At 43.6% G+C, this 26,937-nt stretch overlaps 1 protein-coding gene across 3 annotated transcripts in view; it reads left to right on the top strand.

The window, feature by feature from the left end:
* DAB2IP (DAB2 interacting protein) overlaps positions 1-26,937 on the top strand; it is a 204,376-nt gene that overhangs the window by 151,902 nt on the left and 25,537 nt on the right. For 2 of the 3 annotated variants that reach the window (XM_078767189.1, XM_078767190.1), the window contains exons 7-15: positions 818-962; positions 11,581-11,817; positions 12,081-12,282; positions 16,288-16,529; positions 17,878-18,183; positions 18,272-18,448; positions 18,650-18,851; positions 19,000-19,107; positions 20,472-20,579. In XM_078767189.1, the coding sequence (XP_078623315.1) occupies positions 818-962; positions 11,581-11,817; positions 12,081-12,282; positions 16,288-16,529; positions 17,878-18,183; positions 18,272-18,448; positions 18,650-18,851; positions 19,000-19,107; positions 20,472-20,579 (1,727 nt within the window). The remainder of the gene's footprint in view (positions 1-817; positions 963-11,580; positions 11,818-12,080; positions 12,283-16,287; positions 16,530-17,877; positions 18,184-18,271; positions 18,449-18,649; positions 18,852-18,999; positions 19,108-20,471; positions 20,580-26,937) is intronic. The other variant, XM_078767191.1, reaches the window with a different exon arrangement.

Raw genomic sequence — 26,937 nt, forward strand, 5'->3', positions numbered from 1 at the left:
TCTGCAGACAGCTGTGTCAACTTTGGACATCAACGGCAGCCATCATCATACCAACGAAATGGCCAGTCTGCTTCACCTATGTGCATTAGACTTCACGTTGCATTTACTGCACCTGCAGCCAATGATGTTCATAGGAATAGAGAGTGGGTGAGGGATAGCACACACCTCTATCACTCTATTCGCTTCTCTGTGCAGGTTTTTCCCTTCATTGGCACCAGCTCACCTGCTCACCACCCATTTTTACCTATTCAGCCATCGCACAACGCACAATGCTTTGTGAGCATGCCAACAAACTGAACAAAGTGAAGAGAGTCGTAGAAAGCGACGACTCACACCATCGTCATCACATACATCACATGTTGACAATGACGTCCGGGTCGCAGTGAACAAATCAACACGTTGTATTGTATTTGAGCCGGGAATCTCAATATCGTAAGTCAAGTGCTCACATCGGAATGCCAGAGAGGTCAAGCAGAATATAATTTTCTGAAATAAATCACAACCATCCTTGCTGTTCCACAGAATTTTCAGACACAAAAGCTCATCCATGTTAATGGTTGTTTACATTTTGGTGTCACAATCCTTTTGTCCTTTGTGTTCTTCATATATATGCATGCTATATACCATAGGTCACTGATGATGTCATTGATGGTTGTTGGTATTTCGCTAAGTTTATATTTATGAAATTTGACCTTTTATCAAGATACTTGGTATTCTGAACTTGTCTCCATTATTGAGAGATCGAAAGATCCTCCTTCATCACACGATGCGAAGCAGATGATGCTGATTAACAGTGCGTTTTGTTTACACCGTTCAGGGGAATTCATCAAGGCTCTATACGAGTCAGATGAGAATTGCGAGGTGGACCCAAGCCGCTGCACACCCGGTGACCTGCAGATGAACCAGGATAACCTGCGCATGTGTTGCGAGTTGGCGTTCTGCAAAATAATCAATTCCTATTGGTGGGTGATTAAATGTGACTCACCCATAAAGGTCTTGCTTCCTCCTTCTTCTTCCTCTTCTTCTTCTTCTTCTCCTTCTTCTTCTTCATCTTCTTTTTCTTCGTCATCGTCATCGTCGTTGTCGTTGTCGTTGTTTTACAGCCATTTGCACCTAATGGCTGCTTTCCAGGCGGCGCAATCCGTTGCTAGCCCTCTTGTTAGGCCTTTAACTCTGAGATCATCTCTCAGCAACTCATTCCATGATTTCCTCGGACAGCCTGTAGCTCTTTTTCCATTCACATTCATATTTATACACCTCTTCACACAGCTGCCCTCCCCATCTTTTCCATGTGTCCGAACCACCTCAACCTACCCCTATGCATAACCTCACTAATGCTCTCTATACCTAACCTACCTCTTAATTCCACATTTGGTTTCCTATCCTTCAGTGTCACATTACACATCCATCTCACCATTCTTATTTCATCCTTTTTGATCGCCCAGGTCTCACTGCCAAACATCATCGCACTTCGAACGCAAGCTGCATAAAGTTTTCCCTTTAGTTGGAGAGAGATATCCCCCTTGATGTCAACAGGGGTAACAACTCCCTACACTTCCTCCAACCACTTCTATTTCTTGCAGTCACTGCTGCTACTGCACCACCACCTGCAGCAATCATAACACCATGGTAACAAAATCTATCGACACATTCCAGGGATATGTCCCCATCAACTAATCTTTCCACTCTGACTGGTACCAGTTGTTTACCTGCACAGACAGCACACTTAAAGTCAGGAACCACCTGCAGTCTACCCTTGATGTCACTACACCTCTTGTGCACCCAGCAGTTACAGTATTTACACAATATTGAGTTGCTACCTGCACCCTTTTTACAGACAACACAAGGCCACCTCCCACTTTTTTTTCCACAGTTCATTCTCCCACCGCACTAATCAGTGCTTTTGTTTTTGTTCTATTCACTTTCAATCTTCTGGCCTCCAAACGCTCCTTCAATACTGTATATTTACCCATTACCTCTTCCACACTCTCGACTATCAGCACTAAGTCGTCAGCGTACATGAGCTCTCAAGGTAAGTCTCCTCGAAGTTCCTGTGATATGGCTTCAAGAACCATGATGAACAAGATTGGGCTGAAGACTGACCCCTGGTGAACCCCCACTTTCACTTCAAAGTCCTCACTCTGCACTCCATTTACCCTCACAGAAGTTTTTGGTCCATCATACATCGCCATGACTACCCTGACTAACCAATCCTCCACACATAACTTTCTCATTGGCCATTGCACCACTTCCCGAGGCACCCTGTCGAATGCCTTCTCTAAATCCACAAATATAAAGTACAGCTGCCTCTTCTTCCCCAGATATTTTTCCTGTTGTTGCCTAATTATATAAATAGCATCGAACAATGAATAAAAATAGCTATTATATACTTACCTTACTTACTTATATAAAAATAGCTATTATATTATAAATAGCTATTAATAGCTATTATATAGCCAGTATATAATATATAATTATATATTATATACTTAAAAATAGTTATTATTAAAATAGCCAATTTGAATTTGATGTATATTAACACTCCGTCTTATCAATTTATCCACGACTCTCTCTAACACTTTCATTCCATGGTCCAGCAACTTCAAACCCCTATAATTATCCCTAACTCAGGCATCACCCTTCCCTTTATAAATATTCACTCATTCCTTACAGGAGTGGCCAGAGAATAGGGGTGAGTGTGGAGGGTCATCCTGTCACCCTTATTATTATTACTATTATTAATATTATTACTTAGTGATAATGTGAAAGGGCCAGCAGGATGGCCTAGAGGTATGCACACTCGCCTTTAAGCTGTCTAGCTTGAGTTTGAATCCAGACCCAGCTATAAACTGTCATCCTGGTGTTTCATTGGGAGGATGATTCATCAATGTGTGTGTCGTCCCTCGGATGGACACGGTAATCTGGGCGTCTTGTCTGTCTGCATTAGTTGTTGACGTTAAAGATCCCACATTGTCCTTCACGAAGAGCAGGCAAGCTATCGCCAGCACCATGAACAAATTACAAATTCCTGCCCAAATTATTCCTGAAAAGGCAATGGCAAACCACCTTGTTTAACCCTTGCCAGGAAACTGCCTTGGCAACACTGACACTCTGAAACATAGTATGGTGCATCAGAATCAGAATAATGTTTATATTATTATGCTATTATTGTTATCACTTTTGTTCTTGGGTGCGCCATGTTATGGCCATAACAAGCCATGTTATGGCCTTGGAAAAATGCCATAACATGAAATGACACTCAAGCTGCTATCTACACACGTCAACATGGCATTTTCCAAGGTGGAAAAGCTGATAAAAAATGGAAATTCCTCCAGATTTTGTTGAGGTCGAGTCAAATTGTTATTACTATTATTTTTGTCAATATTATTATTATTATTATTATTATTAATAATATTGCAGCCTTGCTGGCGGCCTACTTAGAGGGCTCACTAGTCAAGGCGACTCAGGTACGTTAGTCTTTGGGGGACGTGCTCAATGCTCGATGTTCTGCTTCTTCGTGTGATGTATGGACGGCAGCTTGTTAATATTATCATTATTTTTTATTATGTCATTATCAATGGACAGAATTGACTGAATAGTTTGTGGTTATAATATTTTTTAACTTCCGGTACGTGAGCCCCACAAAATGCCACAGTAAGCTATATATACACCTTTCACAGAAGACACGTTGGCTCTCTGGAAGGAGACCATAATCCTCCATGTGCTGTACAAGACGGTTTAGCAAAATCCTCGCTAAAAATTTTCATCCATTTTCATAAGTGTCCAAGTATGTCCAAGGACACAGAGTATGTCCAAGGTGTAAAAACTGCTGGGAGAGAGTGGCCCAATGAAGTCGCTACAACCATCGTTGTATGACCCTTAGTCCCCCTGGAAAGTTTGGTTCAGATTGGATAAGTAATGACCGGATGAATCTCGGTCAGACAGACAGACACCAAATTGCCTATTTCACGATGATTGCTTCATTCTGGGGCTGTGTTACATTTGAGCTTCCTTCCTCTTCTGAGTGCTCATCATAGAATGTGCCATCTTCCAAAAGTCGTAATGAGCATGCTGTTCCATCACTTGTTGGGGTTAAAGGTCCCATGATATCTTTTGAAGAAAAGTAAACTTTTGAGTTTGTCCCATTGCTTACTGTATCTCCTTCCTGCTCGTCGAGTGAAGGGGATATTACATTTTCCTCATTAGAAACCTCTGCTTGGAACTACCTTAGACAATCAATGTTATAGATTATGAGACTTCCCTAAGTAACCCTCAGCGAGAAATAGACAGATGTCCTCATAACACATCAGTAGCACATATAATTTCACATTAATGCACCTCCGCCCCCACCCTCAAAACCCCCCCTGTCCCAAAAAAACACTATTTGTGCCACTATTTGTGATTGTTTGATTATTTATAGTACAATGTCATTCTTGAGCACCTTTCTATATCCATCTTTATGAAGCACTCTGGATCTTATCTTTGTGATTGTTTTGCAAGGAGAGAATTTTGCGCATTTGTATTGTAATTTCTCATCTTACTTTGCACGCGCATTGGCCATTTTAGAAATATCCACCTGATGAAGACTGACAAAGAAGAAATGTCATCAGGTTTTGCAGCAAGGTCTCATAAAATGTAGAGTGTAATCAATAATTTCAGCACAAAAATAGAACGGCACTTTCGAGCGCAAACCTCCACCAGGCTGAACAGTTTACGTTTTGTATCCCACTGATAGGCCGGATCTGGATCCGTACCTGAACCAAAATCGAATCGGCTTGTTCTTGTCACCGAACCAACTCATCCACCTAGTTTAGTCTAAATCCATCCACAGCTTTTGAAATGCTGTACAATATCATGCTATGTATCATTTTTGTCTCTATCTCTCAATGATGAAGAATCTCTTTAAAAATTCTCAGATCCAGATCTTCACAAAAATCTGTTCGTCCTTGTCACACACCCAACCTGTCTACCAAATTTTGTCCAAATTCATCCATTACATTTTGAGATATACTGCTTACAGACAGACAGACAGACAGACAGACGGAAAATATAACCTCCATCCACCTTCAGTGGCAGAGGTAATTAGCAATCTATGTGCGTGGCAAGCACAGTCAATATAAATAAGAAATAAGATACGTTAAATGTTATTGATCGGCCATAAATAAAAGAGAAGCTGACGTTTCGGGCCTTACCTTTCGTCAGAGCAAAATAGAAAGGGTGGTTGAGAGAGGGTCCCATAAGAGGCCCCAACTTTTGGAAGCCCAGCTTGCTGGTCATTATTATTACTTGTTCGAATTTTTTTTTAATGAAATCATGGGATTACATAAAATTGACACCCATTGATAAATGCTTTGAGTACATGACTGTTCCATGTTGATGCCGTGTGCCTGTTACCTCCACCAGCAACCAACTTTGTATTGTGTACAGCCCTAAGTAACCAATTAGATACAGCACTGGTTTCCAGACTTAACTCGTTGTGTGCCAAAAAAAGGTTGTTTTCTCCAAGTCTTGTGGCAGCAGGACCCAGATCTTACATCGCTTGTGGAGTTGTGTAACTGTGATTCAGGCTTTGGACCACCACTTTCGTTCCCCAAAGTGAAGCAATTCCCAGTAATATGAGCAAAATGTGGTGTCAATGCTCCCTCCCTGCTCAAGGTCCTGCTTCTTCTTCGCGTGATTGATAGACGGTCGAACTCGTCTCCTTTTAGTAATACTGTGCTGTAGTAACACCCATTCCCTGCAGGAGTGAAAAAGGTATCAATACCTGCTCCCTCCAGCAGGGGTCAGTGGTTAAATCGCTTGCACTATTCTCCATGTACAGACGAAAATCGCAAGTCGACTCCCCATTCTCACATGAGGAGGTGGAGTGAGGAGGGAACGACCTGATCCTGGGTACCCTGAGCATGTATGCAAAATTTGGTGGAAATTGACATAGCCGTTTTCAATTCTATAATGATTATACATACATACATACATACATACATACATACATACATACATACATACATACATACATACATACTTATATACATACATACTTATATACATACATACATACTTATATACATACATACGTACTTATATACATACATACATACATACATACATACATACATACATATATATATACATACATATATATACATACATACATACATACATACATACATAGTTACATACGTACATACATACATACTTATATACATACATACATACATACATACTTATATACATACATACGTACTTATATACATACATACATACATACATACATACATACATACATACATACATACATACATACCTATATACACACATACATATATACAGACATATATACATACATACATATATACATACACAATTGGCTTCTTTTAGTAGCATTCACTGAGGCCTGTGCTCATTTTATCTTACCAATTTAATTATGGAATATAATTAATCGATTAATTTCATCGTGGAATTACCTTGATGACCTTCGATTGGGCATCCCTACCTCAAACTGCATCCGGGGCTGCTGCCCCTCTCGTATACCACTTGCAATACACCATCACGTACAGCAAACATTTGATAGCCAGCTTGCGTATACAGTGTGTCTACCCGCATCCTTGCCATATACACTGTATTCCCAAACATATTGGGACAGCACACCCAAACTCAACATTATCTCTTTCAATCTATTTTTTTTATGCATTTTTTTTTTTACCACAATGCAAAGCAGCATGTGCTTTCTAAAGGTTTGCAGCAGGTATCAAAGCTCAGTTGTAATGAAGATGTCATAAGGTGAAGTGCTCACCGACCTTAATTGTGGAATGGTTGTTGTAGGTTGGAGGTTTACCTGTCACATTGAGCCTTCCCACGGGTAATACCCTTCGGCAATGAAGGACAACAGAGTTGTGCCATTGCTGAAATTAGGAAAGGCAGGTCAAAGTCACTGACAGATCAAGACAGCATAACCTTAATACCTGGAATAGCTCATTATAATGCCTGATATCCAGCACCATTTTGTGTAAATTGTTCGGGACGGTGACAACCATCAAGGGGTTAAACAATTTTTAAATAAGAAAACCCCAAAATTCCCATTGTTTTTGCTAATATAGTGTGGTGCACCATGTACTTATTGAGTAATAACTAACACTGCATTTGAGTGTGCAAGCTGAGCACAATTCTGGTGTTAAACCGACCTGGGTCTAAATCTGAAAAATGCTCAGGATGGAACCTTTCTGTTGCATTATTCGCCATTCATTTGCCCCTTGTTCTGCCTCGGACGTTGCGTACGGTTTGTAGAATTCACCATCCTCGCATACAAAAGCTGCAAATTACCTTTTGCTCATACGATTGAGCCACAGCTACACCTTGACCTAAACATTGGCTATTGTGCACAAGATGGCTTCTTAACACATAACGACTTGACAGTGTAAACCGGTGTCAGAGTATCCTTGAAGTTCAGACCATAACCTATCCTCCCTGGGAAAACCACTACACCAAAAAGCAATCCGTCAATCGACGGACATCCGCCTCTTCGACTTTCCGCAAGGTAGGCAGAGCCATTTGGAGTAAGGAACCTTGCCTACGGTTTCGCTGATCCAGGAATCAAACCCGGGTCCACTCGCTTGCAAGGTAAAGTATGCTGTCCATTAGGCCATGGAACTCCTTCACATTCTGTCAATAGATTGCTGCAAAAGAAGTAAAACAAGCTCCTTCTGCTTTACTCTTGCATGCATGTGCTGAAGGCTAACTCTGATTACTGTACATTGAAAATGTGAAACTTTAAGTGTCTTGGGCGAGATGCCAGACATTTGTTTAGGAAATGTGACTCTAGTAACTCGCCCAGAAGAGTATGACTCCATTTCCCATTTCTCAGATTACAAGCATTTGATGATGGCAGCCGAACAGCAAAGATAATGAATCCCATGAGCATTTTTGTGGTTTTCATGGGATACAGAAAACCCTCGTGATTGTACAATTAATATTTAACTAGCAGAGACCCCCCCATCGAACATCCGCACAATGTAAAATGTGACTTCAAGTCCTCCATTCCACCCCTCTCCCCCTACACAAACCCCAACTCATCAACCCCCACTCCCAAACCCCAAGTCCTTAACCTTCACCTCCTCCCTTCCAACCCCAAGTCCTCACCCCCCCCCTCCCTCCCAATCCTAAGGCGCTAATCCCCTCCCCACTTCAAACCTTCCCTCCCCCTACCACCCCATGCCCCTCCCCCTCCCACAACTCATCAGCATCCCCCCCCTTCTCCTCCCCTCCGCCCCTCCCCCTCCCCTCCTCCCCTCCTCCCTTCCGCCCCTCCTCTCCTCCTCCCTCCCCCCCCTCCTCCTCCCTTCCTCCCCTCCTCCCCGTGTCCACCAGGTTTCGTCCGAATCAAGCCTCAACCTTTTGAGATGTCCTGCTCACAGACAGACAGACAGGGGTGAAAACTTAACCTCTGTCCATCTTTGGTGGTGGAGGTAATTACTACACCCCTTGAGCTAATTCGAATAAATAAACAAGTAACAACATGGCGGTCTCCATGGAAACTATGCTCTCGTGGGACTCAAAAAATGCTGTCATGGCCGTCGTTTTCCGTTTTTCCTGATCCTCTTGTGACAGCTTCTTCAAATGAATTCATTCAGTTAGTAGTGGCTGCAGCCTGGTGTTGGCTTAGTGATTAGGGTGCTGGCTTGGGATCCTAGGATCCTGGGTTTGAATCCTGGTCGATCGCTGAATTAACACCAGGGGGGTTGACTCAGCCTGTCATCCTTCCAAGGTCGGCAAATTGAGTACCAGTTCACTGGTAATTCCCTGTGTGTCGCAAGAGGCGACCAACAGGGTTGGCGGTAGGAAGGGCATCCGACCATAAAACATTGGTTCAAAAAGGGGATCACTCTGCCCAAAAAAAGGCCAACCCCTGCTCTGCGGGGAAAAATGGCCTCCAAAGGTGGTGATCAGTAGTGACTACAGAGTACAGCATGTTTGTAGATCTTGAAGAATTTGGATGAGAAGTAAAATAACAATTAAATTGTAAAATCCAAGTTTCAATAATATTGAGCATATATAACTAGCATATGCTTCTCAACATTTCATTGGTTGTAGTATAATTTTGAATCCGATTACGGCGGCCATTTTGGCTAACATACACTACTATTTTGGCGGCGGCCATTTTTGAACCTACTCCCCAGGTTCTTGTAATTGATCTAAATGATATATCGATGTTTCCATGATGATTTAGCCCTATGTGTTTTTACGAATATATACATGATGATGGTTACAGCACCACTCAGAAATCGACACACGTCGGTTTCCATCTAAGCCGAATAACTTTATTTTCCTAAATATTCTTCATTCCGGTATCTGCAGGAAATCAATATATTTTGAAACCCTTCTTTGATCGATTGATGCATCCAATGGCACAGCATCCTGTCATTTTAAAAAAGAACTAGCAGGGACCCGTGGAACAGAGTTCTGTGGAAAAGCCTCGCTTTATTTGGGTGGTGTATAGGCAACGAAGCGCTGCCTCGCATGCTTTCAGAAGTTTATGTTTACTGCTAAGCCAGCGTTAATGTTCGTCGTCTGCACACTTATTACCAAAAGATAATGTCATGAATTTGTTTTATGTTCCCAGAGGTCAGATGTTGAAGTGGAGATAAATGATGAATTGCAAAATGAAAGTGACAATCAGGAAAACAAACGTGTTGTTTTATACATCTGACCAAAACAAACGTTGCAAATTAGCGTTACAGGGGCATCGCGTTTGTTTCCATTGGCTTTATTTATGCTTTTTAAGCTTTATCATTTATGCTTTGTGACGGTGAACAATAGTTACGTATAGTCAATGTTGTAATGAACAAAAAAAGTTTTGTTTACTGAGCCAAATTAGTCCATTTTTTAAAAAGCATCATTTTCTTGGGAGCTATTATCCCTCAAACTTCCACTCTGTATCTGCCCCTGAGTTCATAGATGATCTCACCATAAACAACGTTGCGGGTTAGTCGGCCTGCAGTAAGCTCAGTCTCTCTACTTATCCGCAATTAATTCTGGTTGGCAAAGACACGCAGATAAAGTGGGTCTCCGACTCTACTCGGTGCAACGTACAGCTGTCTGTGTGTAAAAACACTGGTGGGAAGCAGCACTCCAGCAAGCTCTGACCCTGGCTTTTGTTGATGGTCATCGCAAAGACCGGCCTGACCGGAAACTGTCCTCCGCGGAGTTGGAAAGGAAGATACGTGTAAGATGGAGAAAGAAGAATTCCAGGAATAAGGAGAATAGACCCGGAACAATCACCAGTGAGCTTCCACGCCTGAAGAACACGTTCAGTGGGTCATACTAAGCACCGCCCGGAGACACCTTTTTAACAGTCGGAACTGCTGCTAAGCTCAAATCCACAGTTAAAATTTTGAAATTTGGTTCAGGTTAGAAAATTTTACAGCGTGTCACTATTGTGGAGCGGTGCTTCGTATGACTGGCTGTCCCATATATGTTTAGGTTCTGGACATTAAATATCCCATGGTGTGTTTTAAAAAGAGCAGACCGTTGTGGCCTTGGGATGTGAATATGACAGCCTTGATGAGCCAAGTGGTCCTTCCCTGTGCTTTAGTACCTCCACCACCGAAGGTGGACGGAGGTTACGTTTTCACACCTGTCTGTTTGTTTGTGAGCAGGATATCTCAAAAAGTTGTAGACAGATTTGGATGAAACTTAGTTGACTGGTTGGGTGTGTTACAAGAACAAGCCGATTCGATTTTGGTTCAGGTCTGGATCCAGATCCGGCCTATCAATGGGATACAAAAGGTAAAACCGTTCAGCCTTGCGGAGGTATGCGCTCTACCGAGTGTTGTTCTAGTCGTGTGTGTGTGTGTGTGTCTTTGGCTGTCCGGGCTGTAACTTTTTAACATTTGAACTTTTGTCATCAAATTTTCTTAAAGTTTTATTTATAATATGGAGAAAACAAATTAATTATTTGGTCAAAAGGTTAACGGTCAGTGTCATAAAATCGTCAATTTTCATCCAATTTACCTGAAGTTTTAAGAATTTGCATATTGGGTCATTGAAGCCTATTGCTTTTGAGGGGAAGAGGTCAAAATCACCTAAAATCGTTTTTTTGGGGGGGGGGGGGGGGGGGGAGGTTTTGTTATCTGCTTTCGTCATGTTTACCATACGGAAGAAGAACTCTGAATACAAAGCAGACGCGGACGGGCTTTGCCTTTTCAGATGCTTTCTAGTTTAATTTGTGGAGCATTGTGGGTTTATCAGTTGAGATAAACACCAAGCTTAGAAAACGCTCCTTTTTCTTTTCAAGTGCAAGTACTGTATAGTAAAAGAAATAGGGTGGTAATAGTCCTGTGGACCTTATGCCCATCTCCTCCGGTCGAGGTTTTTTTCTGAGCAGTCTTGCGAATTGAAGCTGGACCAGTGAGGACAATGCAACAACGTTTCAGGAAATGCAACCACCACAAACTTTACACTTTAGCTATACTTACCCTGTAACAAGAGAAATACTGTTTGAGAGGCCTTGCATACTTAGTTTGGTTTAGATGAGCCTATGGTACTTTAATTACAAACTTATAATCCTGTGCATTTCCTTCACAGCGTGTTTCCTCGAGAGCTCCGTGAAGTTTTTGCATCTTGGCGGCAGCAATGTGGCGGCCGTGGGCGCCACGATTTGAGTGAGCGCCTCGTAGTTGCCTCCCTCTTCCTGCGTTTCCTGTGTCCCGCCATCATGTCCCCAAGTCTGTTTGGTTTGACGCAGGAGTACCCAGATGAGCGCACCGCTCGAACACTCACACTCATTGCCAAAGTCATCCAGAACCTCGCTAACTTCACAAAGTGAGTGCTGGGTATCCGGCCTTCAGATATACTTCACCATCATGCATCATGCTTGCAATTATTAGCTTATTGTCTTCAGTCCAGATCTGTTTACTCCTGGACATAATTCCACCTTGTCTTACTTTTGCCATCCATAATTCCTTGACTTTCAACTTCTTTTTACCTGTGCATTTTGTTGTGCTCTCATACCCTGCACCAAAGCCCCTATCTTCCCTCATTTCGTATTTCCTCAACCCATGCCACATTTTCTCATTCCATGTCAGATTTGGAAACAAGGAAGACTACATGGCCTTCATGAATGACTTTTTGGAAAACGAGTGGGGAAACATGAAGCGGTATCTGTTGGAAATGACCAACCCAGATTCAGGGCATCACTCTGAGAGCTTTGATGGCTACATAGACCTAGGCCGTGAACTCTCCTTCCTCCACATCCTCCTTTCAGAACTCCTCGCTCAAGGAGATGCGGTACGTAGCCAAGAACATGGGGATACAGTACATTACAATTCAATCATTCCGGAGTTACGGTGACTATATAATCGGTGTTGAATTCTTCAAAGCAGGTGCACAGCCTCATTTCTTCTGCCAGTCCAGACATTGTGGAGGAAGAATTATGGTTACTCCAAGTAATAAACCTTCCACACTGTTAAGTATGAAATATCTAGGATTTTAAATCTGCAACATGTACCAACTAGAACGCCACTCAGTAGAGCGCATACTCCCGCCGTGGGTTTAGTTGGAATAATACGTTTTGTTCAACATCCCCTCTCCCCAAAACAATAAATGAAAAAGAAAGTAAGCCCTAACTGTCAGAGAATTTATTTTGATATATCTCGGAATTAGAGGAGAAAAACATAATTTAAGAATAAGAATAAAAGCTTTAATGCAGTAAAACAGAAAGAATCTTTCCCAAAAAAATTTCCAAAAAAATTTCCTGGATCCGGAATAATATCCTGAGCTTCACCAAAAACTAATCAATTCTTCCTTATCCCAAGGGCAATCATCCCACCAACTTTCATCCAAATCCGTTCAGAACTTTTCCAGATATCTTGTTCACAAACACACGAACTTACGAACACACACACACACAGACGGACGGACACGATCGAATGCGTTACTCCCTGGCGGGAGTAATAAACCTGAAAATCGCAGAGCCAGAACCAGAATTATTTATTTGATCGGGGAAGCCCATGCGAGGTTTCTTCTTCTTCAGCCTCTCACAACCCTGGGTGAATATGCGATCTTTTTTTTAAAAGGTGGAATTTTGCCAAATCTGTTTTATTCGTTTGTTAATATACCTCAGCCATTGACAAATCTGGAACTAAGTCTTTATAAGTTCATCAAATACTGACACCGCGATTGACATTCGCTGAGCTAAATGTTGATATCTCTTCTGAGGTAAAAAAAAAAAAAAAAAAACAGTTTTAAAGCATTATACGTATCAAACGATACATTTTATGAAACGGGGAAACCTAATACACACTTTGGTGGTTTTAAAATGACAGAATATGTCTTTATTAGAAAGAAAAAATGAACATTTAAAACGACGCTGCTAAAAAAAATACACCGCTCTAACGCATAACCACGAGTTTAAACTACATTTACAACAAATATGAAAACTATTTTCATATCACAATGTTAAATATAGAATATATAGAAGATAATGTTTTTAAAAAATGAGCCCGATCTTCCAATGGTAAAAAAATCCTTCAAAAAATTCCTGGATCGGGAATAATATCCTGAGCTTCACCAAAAACTAACCAATTCTTCCTTATCCCAAGGGCAATCATCCCACCAACTTTCATCCAAATCCGTTCAGAACTTTTCCAGATATCTTTTTCACGAACACACACACGGACACGAGTAAATGCATTACTCCCTGGCGGGAGTAATCATGTCAACTAATCACGTGTGTTACCTTAGACCTGTTTCAGCTGAGCAGGAGGTGTGCGTAGCTTGCCAATCCTTGTCATGGTGAATTAACAGGGTCTCGACGAGTTTGAAAAGGGCATTGCAATAGGTGCTTTTGCAGCATCTTTTCTTGAAGATGCAAAAGCAGATATACATCTACCATGTTTTTCAGATCCCTATAACGAAAACCACTATCGATTTGAGCAAGTTTAGTGCAATGCAACCATTTGCACACACGCTTAGTTTAGTGCATACATGTGCAAAATACGACAAGTAACAGACATGTCACAGTTATTTGGACTCGTTAACATACCGTATTTGACCTTTGGTGGCAGGCCTGCTCAAAACAGATCAGACCAAAGGCAAGCAGACCGTTTAGAGGCCATGCCAACAAAATTGCCAACAAATGCCAACAAATGCCAACAAATGCCAACAAAACTACCACAGTGACGTGGCGAGTGAAACAGATGTGCTTTGGTGGTGTTTCGTTATATGTACGAGTCGGAACGTTTACCAAAGGCCTTGTGTTGATTGCTCACCATTAAACATCGCCCATACAATAGTAGTTACGTCGTTTCTGTGAAAAGCACAGTGTGCTTCGACTTTAGAGCAACAAAAACAAAGAAACTCCAATTTATGTAAGCTGAAGAGGAAGCCTTTGTTCTTTCTGAAATGTTTATCTAATTACTGGCGTTTTCAAACAACCCTTGTCGACCCAATTTCAGGCCATCGAGGTTTGATCTTCCAAAATGCTTTAATGAGAGCGAATGCAAAATACCACGAAATGCACGTTGTAGAATCCCCACCAAATTGTGTAGAATCTGGCATTTGGATTAAACGCCGCTCTTGTACCCGCTATTTAAGGGATTCACTTTGTGGCCAAGTGCTATATTAATTGTGGCCTTCTCTTTGGTTTTTTTTGTTTGTTTTTTTTGGTTTTTTTTACCAAATACACAGACGGAAAGAAGTGCAAAAGGCTTTTTCATCCTACGTTACAAAATTTTACTTGCAGTGTGTGGTGACTCCATTCCATGCGCTGCGTTGCGTATTTCTGAAAGCCCACACCATAGCTGCAGTTTCATTACTGTTGCCATTTTCATGAATGCACCCATCGTAACTATCCAGTGATCCATGACAGCTGGCATACCATTTCTGTTAGTGACATGGGACATCCTTTGGGAAGAAGAGATGGTCAAATAATTGGCTCATTTGCGCACGCACTGCCACAGTGGCAGAACTGGCCTCAACTCAGAATTCTGCTGGTACTGCGATACCACAAAGCTGAGCTGCATCCTTCGATGGTGATCAGACCTGTTAATAAGGCATGGTCACCTCTCTCTCTCTCACTCCCCCCTTTCCTCTCCCCTCTCCCTCCATTCCCCCTCTCTTCCCCCTCTCTCTTTTCTCCATCTCTTTCCCCATTCTCTTCCCCCAATCTCTCTTCACCCCCTTTCCCTTTCCACTCTCATTCCCTCTTCTCCTCCCCCTCCCTTCTCCATTCTCCCCCCTTCCCTTTCTCATTCCTCCTCCTTCCCCCCTCTGCTTCCTCCCCTCTGCTTCCTCCCTTCTCCTTCCCCTCCTCTGCCTCTCCTCTTTCTCCCTCTCCTTCCCCTCTTCTCCTCCCCCCCCCCCCCCCACTCGCCTCCCCCAACCTCCCTCTCCTTCCATCCTCTCTCCTTCTCCCCCTTTCCACTTTCTCCCTCCCCAGTCTTCCCTCCTTCCCCCTTCCCTCCCTCTTCTTCCCCCTCTCCTTCCTCCTCTCCTCCCCCCTGCCACCACCTCTCTTCTTACCCCTCTCATTCCCCCCTGCTTGCCTCCTCTCTCCTTCCTCCCTTTCTCCCTCCCCCTTCTTCCCTTCAATCCCCCCTCTCCTTCCCGAACCTCTCCTTGCCAACCTCCCTCATCCTTCCCGAACCTCTCTTTGCCAACCTCCCTCTCCTTCGTTCCTCTCTTCCCCCATCTCCTTCTAGCTCACTCCTCTCTTCTCCCATTTACTTCCCCTCACACTCTCCTTCCCATCCCTCCTCTCCTCCCCCATTTCCTTTCCCTCCCCATCTCTTTCCTTCCTTTCGTCCCTCCCTCGTCCACCTTTCTATTGGTTGGTTACTTCATTTAATCATTCATGATGACATTGCTGAGGATCTGTTGGTATATGCAAATTAGTATACAGGTTGACTTGTAAGCTCTGCATTTTAAGCCAAGTTTTCCATGTTGATGGTGCCTGTAGCTTGCTGTAATTTGTCGTGGGGTACCACCTGAATTGATATCTCCTGAGAGGAAAACACAAAATTGAGCTTAGTGGTGGAGATTTTTCGTGATTTAATAGCCACTGAAATTTCCCAACCACCTGCAAAGAGGGTGAAACACGGATATGAAAAACTTATAAACCCAATTGCACTTCGCACCCTGGGAATATTATTTAAAAGCCTAAAATCTGCCCAAAACGTCATGTTGATTTGAGTTTTGGCAATACCGTCTGATCACTATACATTCGTGATAATTGTCTGTGAAAGATTCCATTTTCCTCCCTAACCTTCTCCCGCCCCCAACCCCTTGCCTTAGACTCTTGCAGCCAAACTCGGTCCTTTGCCACGGATCCTGGGTGACATCAGTGCAGCGCTCGCTTCAACGAGCCCCCCAGCCCCACCTGCGCCCCTGGTATCTATGCACGGGCCCGGCACGGCATGCCGGGGCCTGTTGATAACGGGTGTTGCAGGAGATCGGCTTGCGAGTGGGCCCGCCATCAGCAGCATGAGCTTGGCTTCAGGCCTCCATCGTATAGTGGAAGATGGAGATATGGCCGGGTGAGAGATTGGTGGCATAAATGGGATTGATGGGATCTATTTTGGTTGGCACCAGGAAACCGAATCAATGTAATGTGGATTAGGCAAGCATTGATCTCCTTCGTGCATACCTGGCAGTCCCATTGTGGCCCCAAAGCTGAACAAGTCAGGATTCATCGTAATTATTTAAACACAGGTGCATCCAAGCCATTCAAACACTTAATTCTCAATGTCGATGGTAATAACATGTTCTTGTGCTCATGAGTAATTAACAATATTAACGACATGATATTGTCAAATGTTACTCACTGGTCAGAAGAGTAGATTTTGAGCATCAAGTATAAATTATTGTACTATTCCCAATTGTGAATTTTATTTTTTCGATTGTGCTCAGGAGGCAAATTTGTGATGGAGGAGCGACTGCTGCCAAATATGTATGTTAATTTAGAGATAATATGGTTCTAGAATGGAACTACTCAAAGATAGCAAAGGAATATGCACATGAATCATATGTACAAGTTACGTAGTCTCTGAGCCTCAGATACAGGATAACTGATAACACAACAATGGCTCTTTGTCACCGCCCTCTGTAGTACGGTGTCCAATTAACATACCTATTGTGTCCTGCTGGATGATGGTCATTGTTCATTTTGACTCGATATTAGCCATACTACAATGGCCGTTGCCCGGAACATAATTGTAGGGGACGTTGGCGGTGTAGTGGGTCAAGACATTGTAATGGGATGCCGAAGCCAGCAGCATTAAGGATTTGGATTCAAATGCAGTGTTCGCACAGATTCATGTGCAGAAGCTTGTCAGTATTTATTACTGGCAATTCTGATCCATAGTAAGGTTCTGGCGTTCGCATGAAAATATTCGATGCAGCCCAGGCAGCAGGGAGCGAATTATCTGGCATCAAGAGATGGCATCGTGGTCGATCACGTGACCGCCGTTGCCATGAAAATTGCCGCGACAGCACCCGCAGATAGCGAGCTACGTCGGGCCAAATGCTTACGCTGCGTTCACACAAATTTAAGCCGTACCAGGAGCCCGTGGATCTCCGATGGATTAACTGGTGCGGGGCTTTGACAGTTAACTTCGATTGGCGCACATCTCTGCTCTCTAAGCTTCGGATTTAGTCCGAAGTAGTTTCAGAAGCGGCATTAATTTCTGGAAACTGAGCGAGTCTCACGAAAACTACCACGTCTCGATTGGAGTGTCAATATAATAATTTTAAAAAGCCCAACTGGGTGTGGCCTTCACCTTCAGAGATGTGGTAATTTCTATATGCTATACTCAAAAAAAAATTATAGTATTTTGAATGACTACCTTTCATTAACGACTATCTTTCACATCTCTCCTTTCTCAGGGGAGTCACTCGCTTACCATCACCGACACAAGAGAACCGTGAAGCTTTCTTCGTAACGCGCCCCGAACCGCCACCATTACCCTCTCCACCCGCACCGCACAGCCACCCTCCCTCTGATCGTGATGGTGATGTGGGTGGTGGAAGCAGCAGCAGCCTCCACAGTGGTGGCGCTGACCTTGGTTCGGCCGATGAGAGCACGGGGCCAGGTGGGACGCTGTGGCCTAAAGGAGGATGGTCGCAAACTTCTGGTGGTGCTTTGGCTCGCAGACCCGAACAGCTAGCGTTGACCATGGCAGAGGTTGGCAGGTATGGAACCAATGGTTCGCTCTGGTCCAACAACCCTTCCTTAATTTTTTCCCATCTTACATGTGTAATTTTACTTCCCCTTCCCCAGGGATATTGGCCACTCAGTTGCACCACCACCCCTGCTTCCGTTGTCCTTTCACAATCCGCTGTTCCATCTCGGCGTGCCGCCCGACTGCACCCGCGGCTCTACGTCCGGGTCGGTCACCGAGGGGACTTCTGGCCTCCGAGCCCCAATGCTCGATTTTCCTGCTGGCGATGGTGTTGGGTGAGCTTCTAGCTCAACCCATCCAGAAAACTTCACAATAACTACTAACTTAACCGTTTTTCCTTGGCTTACTGCCAAGTAAATGGAAGCAACTTGTATACCACATAGGTGGTACACATTTTTATACATTTTACAATAGTCTCCTTCTCAAGCCACCATATGTTGGCTGTGACATCCTCCCTCTTGCTGTTCTCTCTCCAGCACGGTGTTCACAGCTGGCGAGGAAGTTAACCGCGGTGGAGAGTATGCACGCCGGCAGACATTGCCCGACAAAAACCCCCCACTTGTAGCAGCTCGTCCGCGCCGCTCTGAGCCACCGTCACTTTGTCTGGGCCCAGGCAGCACTTTAGCGTCGAATGCTGCATCCGGCCGTGTGCAGTGGGATGGGCCCAGTGTCGCTGAGGTGAGAAAGATTGAGGGAAATACAAATGTGGGAGAAACGGAGAAAGGGAAGGAAGCGATTGAATAGCACATAATTTACAGTTTGTGGTTGATTGAAAGAAAGCCTGTCTCAATACCGGTGCTGAGACCTGCAGTTTGTGGTGGTGCAGGCTGGATTTCCGGTGGGAGCTGGTGGGGCCAGACCTCGGCAACAATCTGTCCCCTCATATGGGGACAGTCCTGGCAGCCGTACCCGCACGGTGTCCACTCGTCAGCAGGTACGTTCTTGTCCCGTTTCCCATTTTACTCATTTTGTCTGTTAACCCTTTGCCCTGAAATTGGTGCTTGGTACCTGAACAAAACGAAAGTTCAGATCATATTGTCCTTGCAGCCATTGTTGATCGTCTATATGGCCGTTGTGGATTCCACGAGAGTTCATTTGGTGGTGTGTTCAACTCCAAGTTTTCTTGGCACCCTTATTTTTGCTTTCATAATAGGGAACATAAATGGAGTAGGTTCACATCAAGACTGAGTTGAAAGTGTATAGATGATCGTTTTCTGATATTTCGAGCATCACGGCAGTACCTGCCATTTTACCTGAATATTGAAGCCACAGTTACCATTGAAACCACAGCCTGAGAATGGCAACTTAACACGGTGCTGATCCTTTGGTTGAAACTCTGTGCCAGGGAAGGGACAATCCCAAATCCACTCACTTCCTGCATTGTGTTTAAGCTTTTCACGGTTCCAAAATAAGTGTTTATTTTCCAAAAATATGAGTTGTTGTACACAATCTGACAACACCAGCATAAAAAGGAGTTGCCATCTCATTCTAATTCATTCGCAAAATGTCGCCAGGTGATGTTGGAGATGTAAAGTATGGATTCTCAAGTTCATTCCAAAGCTCTCTCCTTTCACATCAACATGGGTAGGCACATCTCTGGGTGTACAGAAGTTTCATCAGGGACTTTGTTGTCCGACCGAGTGGAATCATGGAGATTAAAATAAGCATGCTTGTATTTGGATGAGGTTAAGATTGGAGAATTGTGAATGGAAGTTTTTCTTAAAAGGTCAGTGACTCTATTCACAGACTTGTTCATCACTCTTTATGACGCATCGTGTATTTTACTTTAAAGCAAAAATAAATTTCCGTCGTTCAGACATGCAAAGGCTAAATGGTGCTCTGTACTTGGAGCATTGCACAACGCAGAAGGGTACACCATCGTTTCCAAAGGGACTACCCGATTCACTTTCACTCTCTTGATGTCAAGGATCTCACCCTTCTTGAAAAGTGGGCTCTTGTGCGCTGCTGCCTTCGATACATATTAAACTCCAGCTCTAGAATGCCTCTAGGAGCACAATGACAATCCACCAAGTGTATCATTTGCACAGGAAACTGCTTTATCAGCACATATTTTGATCAAAGAATTGGTTTTTTTAACCGAACCATTTCCTTTTTCGAGTAAGGTATTTTTGATTCGGCCATATTATGTTAACCAAACCTGCATTGTTTGTCGAATATTTGGTTTTATCTTCACAATGAGCAAAAATTATCTCGGTAATGCCATCATAGTGTCCTAATAAATAAATAAATAAAATCGACTTGTCCCGTCACCGGCCACCATCAATCTCACCTGCGCAGGCCTCAGTGTCCGCTCCGTCGCTTTCACCGGCCGAACGCACAGCGAGCTGGCTTATGAATGTGCAGTGTGAAGATGGTGAGCCCATGGAGCGGTGGCATGCAGAGCGGGTGAGCTGACCTTGCAGCAAAATGTCTGAGCTGCACAAACATTGCCGATGCTTGAACACTTCCGCTGTATTAATGCTGTTCTTATATTAGTGTGCTGATTTATTATTACTTAATTTTTTTTTTGTGGTTTTGATACGATTCTCATTGTTTGTTACAACCCATTGGCATTATATACACATGGAAAAAGTTAAGCTCTAATTTTCTTCAAACATCGATGAAAGAGCCGTCCATGTGCAGGCTGTGTTTTCCATTCATCACTAGGCCAAGGCAATTTTGCACACCCAGCACGTACCGCACAGTTATAGAAGTGTCAACTAGAAGAAAAAAAAACACCTGATCAAGATTTGGAGAAGGTAACATTGCGTAATTCCTTTGGTGGACTGTGTTACGATGGCATGTAGAATACTTAGTGAAGCCTAAAGATGACAAATCATTGGGACTAGAACTGACTGGAGCTGTCCATGCAGACGAGATAATAATAATAATTGTATTTATATAGCGCCTTTTACCTATGATTACAAGGTGCTGAGAGAGAAAGAGGGAGAGATTGAAGAGGTGTGGGGTGGGAGTGGGGTGTGGGGGAGAAGAGAGAGGTAGAGAGAGAATGAGAAGAGGGTCAGCGAGGGTGAGGGGAGCAGGGTAGAGGAGTGAAAAATAGCAACACGAAAGGGTGTAAATAGGTCTTAATGTGCTTTTAAAAGATTCAACTGTCGTTGTTCTCATTGAAATTGGGAGTTTGTTCCAAAGGCTTGAGGCAATTGATTGAAAGAAACTACATCTTGCCATTTTGTAGAATATCACGTACAGCAATGGAAGGAGCTATGATTAAGGTTAGATGATTATAGAGCAAATATAGAGCAAAATAGAGCAAAATGATTAAGGTGTTCTCTGCAGTGTAATTTCCCCAAAATTACAGAATGGGCTAGAGGGTTCATAGAGGACATGGGAAGGGTCTTTCCAACTCTTGCTTTGCATTTTGCACTAACCAAACCGTGCTTGATGCCACCGTATTTGTCTGAATGTGGAATTTCACGGATACTCTGCCCTCAGGGCATGAGACAGTGCAAATATTTTGGCCAAGTACTGCTAAACAGAAGGTTTTTGAAAGTGCCAACAAGGCGATTTGTGTTCTTCAGTGTTCAAGTATATAATTTAATTCAAATAAATGAAGGATTTTGAAGGCCCCAGAAAAACAAAAATTCGGGAGTTTACCACCATTGATGTAGCATCTTTCACACCACCCTATTTAACACGTTACATTAGTTCTTCATGCCCGATGTTTGTGTCCTTTATGACGTCCTTAAAAACAGCAGGTTTTCTGTTTGGAATGATTTTCAATTTTGTTTGTCTGCCAGACAAAAAAAAAAAAAACCACCTTTAGAGGCCATTTTTCCCCGCAAGCGGGGGTTGGCCTTTTTCGGGAACTGTGGTTGTTGTTTTTCGGTCCCCTTTTTGAAGCAATGTTTTACGGCCGGATGCCCTTCCTGACGCCAACCCTTTTTTTTTTTTTTTTTTTTTTGTATACAAGATCGAGGCTCGTGAAAGAGCGAACATTAATCACACAGAAAGACAAACCGACACATAAAACATATAACATAGGGAGCGGTAGACAAGATGGGGAGAGAGGGGGAAGGACACAAACACAACATTTGAGAGCAGGGACCGAGAGACATGGAGACATCGAGAGATCTGAGAGAGGGCGAGGGCTTTGGGGGGGGGGCGTGGGAAGGGGGCGGTGGGAGAGGTATAAAACATATGGACACTGCCAGGACTTCCAGGAAAGAAGTTGGAATTTCAAACAAGGTGGATCTGGGGTGAATTAGCGGGGGTAGAAAAGATCAAGGTTTTGGATGGGGGAAGATAAGAGATGGTGGTGAACAGCTGTTTTAAAGACCTGGAGGGAGGAGTGGGATTGAAGGGAGTGAGGGAGTTTGTTCCAGAGGCGGGAGAAAAGAGGAATGAAAGAGTGAAGGTGAGCAGAGAGCCGAGATTTCGGCAGTTTAACCATCAGAGGGTTGCTGGCAGATCTTGTGCGACCTGTAGGAATATTTGGGGGACAGAGCACAGAGAGAGCTGGGGGTGCAAGGCCGGAGAGGAGTCGATAGAAGACAGAAAGACCACCTACCTGCCTGCGGTGAGTGAGTGAAAGGCCCTCAGAGATAGCTTCATCGCGGGAGATTCCAATAATTCTGAAAGCTTTGGTTTCAACAGCGTGAAGCCGAGCTAGGTGTGAGGCAGGAGCACCGGCCCATAGGGGAGAACAGTATTCCATTGAGCTGCGGATGAAAGCCTTGTATGTGGTGAGGAGCTCAGGTGTGCCGAGGAAGGACTTCGCACGACGGAGGATGCCCAGTCGGCGACTGGCTTTGGAGGCCAGCTTGGAAATGTGGTTTTCCCAAGAAAGATCATGGGCAGATAGTGAGACCCAAAATCTTGAGCGACAGAACTTCTTGGAGAGGATTGTTGAGAAAGTAGATGGGAGGGTTGTCCAGTCGATCTTTTCGGAGAGACATAGTAAGAGTGTGAGATTTGTCAGGATTGAAAGACATGTTCCACTTGTTTGACCAGTCTGTGATTTTGTCCAGGTCTTCAGAGAGTGAGGTAGTGAGGTTGCCGCCTTTAACGACAAGCAGGGAATTACCAGTGAGCTGGTACTCAATTTGCCGACCTCGGAAGGATGACAGGCTGAGTCAACCCCCCTGGCGTTAATTCAGCGATTGACCGGGATTCGAACCCAGGATCCTAGGATCCTAAGCCGGCACCCTAGCCGCTAGCCCAACACCAGGGACTTAAAAAAACACCTTTAGAGGCCATTTTACCCCGCAAAGCGGGGGCTGGCCTTCTTCGGGAACCGTGGTTGTTGTTGTTTTTCGGTCCCCTATTTGAAGCAATGTTTTACGGCCGGATGCCCTTCCTGACGCCAACCCTTTTTGCCGCCTTTAACGACAAACAGGGAATTACCAGTGAACTGGTACTCAATTAGCCGACCTCGGAAGGATGACAGGCTGAGTCAACCCCCCTGGCGTTAATTCAGCGATCGACCGGGATTCGAACCCAGGATCCTTGGATCCTAAGCCGGCACCCTAGCCGCTAGCCCAACACCAGGGCTAGCCCACCACCAACACCCTAGCCGCTAGCCAGACAGACAGAGTATAAATATTACCTTACTCCTTTCTGTGAATGTGCGATCAGGATGGGATTCCATACAATTTGCCAATTCAGACCCATAGTACTGCTAAGCTGCAGATTCGTGTTCTACAGTATTCAAAATATAAAATTCAATTTCAATTAAGTAGTTCTGGGTTATAGACTGACATCTGTAGATCGACAGACAAACAAGAAGATGCCATGCAGTGCACGATACTTGCAAAATCCGCCCCCCTACCCCCCTCTAAAAAAAGGTTCTTGGCATTGATCCATCAAATTGTCCATTTCATCAAGATTAAAATTTACAATCTTGATCAAAGCTCAGGTCAATAGGATGAAAAGTGACGATTTTTCAGATGAAAATTGATGATTTTAGAAGTTTGACCTTGAGTTGACCTTGTGACCTCAAAAATAGTTTGTTTCCCAATTCAGTGAGGCACTGTGCAAATGCTGTTACATTTTCAATGTCAATCGGATGAAAATTTATGATTTTGGAAGTTTGACCTTGAATTGACCTTTGACCTTTTGACTTTAAAATAGTTGGTTTCCCAATTCAGTGAGGCACTGTGCAAATGCTGTTACATTTTCAAGTCAATTAAATGAAAATTGATGATTTGTCAGATGAAAATTGATGATTGTGGAAGCTTGACCTTAAGTTGACCTTTTGACCTCAAAAATAGTTGGTTTTCCTATTTAGTGACTCAATGTACAAATGCTGTTCAATTTTCAAGTCAATCGGAAGGAAGCGAAAATGGCGATTTTAGAAATTCTACCTCCAGATGACCTTTGAATTTTGACCTCAAAATCAATAGGTTTCTCAATTGTGACGACCTCCACAACATGGTGAAGTTTCATGACGATCAATTTAGAATTGTGACCTGGAGGCGAGTGACAAACAGACTGAATAACAAATGCAACCGACCAATATACTTGGAAAATCTTGGATTTTGCAAATAACAAAGTCAAACAATTGCTTTAACCTCCCCCCCCCACCACCCCCCCCCCCCCCCCCCTTGGGATCTAAGCCTTTGGGACTATTTTTTTTTTAACCACCGAAAACCTTCCTGTCCACACCCCGACTAGGTCCACCATTTTTCAACTCTTTCATCCTGCGTTTCGGGAGTGCATAGATGTCAAGCAGAAAACACAAACAAATACTTCTTGAATGACGAACAAGTCCAACAGTGAAATTGGATGTTAACTTGGCTTCCACCAGACTGTTACCAACAGATTTGTCCGTAAACATCCACAAGCCAATGATGTTAAAGACAGGTCTCAATCAGGACGACTCAATGGACGTCTGCTTATAAAGCCAGCAGACCGGTAAGACAGCTCACATGGCATTGTGCTTGGTATGTCAACAGTAGAATATCACATCCTGGAGGAAGATCCATTGGTCTGATGAGAGCCAATTTCTCCTGCACGTGACTGATGGTAGAATACCTAATAGGGCCGATACACTCAAGACCATTGCAGAGTCCATCCCGTTTTGTGGTGGATCCATTATGATATAGGACGGCCTGTCAGGTTTGTCAACCTGACCTTGTCGCTGTGCAGGGTTACCTGACAGGTGAAAAGTACCGTAGGCACATCTTGGATCGGGTTGTTATTCCACATTTTGACAACCATCCAGTTCTCACAAGACATGTATTCATGGATGACAATGTCAGACCCCATCGTTCTCGTTCATTTCCCAACTTCATGTGAAAAATATGCCGCCAGCAAGGAGTCCTGATGTAAATCTAATATAGCACGGTTGGGACATTCTTGGGTGTAGAGTGAACAAAATGGATCCTCTTATGCAGACTCTGGCACAGTTGGATGCTGCTTTACACCAGGAGTGGCGACTCCCTTTAGATTCTCTCCGACGGCTTCTTCGTCAGCCGAGGAGGCGGTTTGCAGCAGTCATTCGTACTAATGGTGCTTACACCCAGTATTGACCTTTTTAGACATTCATTCAGTTGTGACATCATTGGCTGTCCTTATTGACTGTTCTTGAGCACTATATCATGGGATGTGTTATCAGCAGCCCCATCCTAAAGTCAGCGTGTTCTTTTGGTGTAAAGCAGTGCCATTAATAGACATCCTCATTTTGTGATAAAAAACAACAACCTCTAAATTAGCCTCAAGTCATTTGTCGAACATATACTTTACAAATCTATCTTAAAGCCCTATTTGCGAACGTCTGTTTGTTCGGTTGTGCCTCATTGTATGAGTAGGTATGATGGACAGCCTAAGGACTTGACTTGGAGAGGGAAGAGGGGGTCCGTGGGGGGTAACTTTTCACGACAAAAACATGGGCACATCAGATTTAGACTAGGGGTGTGCCCAAGGGGCGTGGCAGCAGGGCGTGCCCGAGGGGCGTGGCTTCCTCTGACTCTAAAAAGCCCACTACAAATAAACAGTATCAAAACGAAATTGCATGACTGTTTGTTTGTTCGGTTGTGCCTCATTGTATGAGTAGGTATGATGGACAGCCTAAGGACTTGACTTAGAGAGGGAAGAGGGGGTCCGTGGGGGCTAACTTTTCACGACAAAAACATGGGCACATCAGATTTAGACGAGCGGTGTGCCCAAGGGGCGTGGCAGCAGGGCGTGCCCGAGGGGCGTGGCTTCCTCTGACTCTAAAAAGCCCACTACAAATAAACAGAGTATCAAAACGAAATTGCATGACTGACTTTATTTTCCGGGCAACGCCGGGTAACGCTGCTCGTCTACTATTATATAAGAGAGCCGTTGGTCTGTGTCGCCATTTTTCTCAGAGATGGCGGAACGGATATTTGTCAAACTTTTGAATTTTTGGGGGGGATTTTTTTAAAATCGCTTTCTGGTGCCTAAGCCTTTTTGATTAATGACAGTTATATCCAAGTACACATTCGCATAAATAATTACAAAACAATTACCAGACATTTGAACACAAATAAATCAAACCATTCCAGAAGCGGTCGAAGTTAGTGGTAAGGCTTCTTCTTCTTCCTGAACGTCATCATACTTTACTCACAAACGTGATGAATGGCACATTCAGCAGCATATATTCAACAAAAAGGTAAAATGATAATTTGACATTTGTGATTGATTCTGATTTGTATGTAATTGCTTTTCCATTATATTTGCCCTCATTTCAAACATGTTAATGTTTATTTTTCACTTGCGCAACACCAGGTACTCCAGCTATAAACACTTTACTCGGGATACAAATACAACTTTGTCT

The sequence above is a fragment of the Myxine glutinosa genome, chromosome 13, assembly GCF_964187855.1.
Source record: "Myxine glutinosa chromosome 13, kmMyxGlut1.1, whole genome shotgun sequence".
NCBI lineage: Eukaryota > Metazoa > Chordata > Myxini > Myxiniformes > Myxinidae > Myxine > Myxine glutinosa.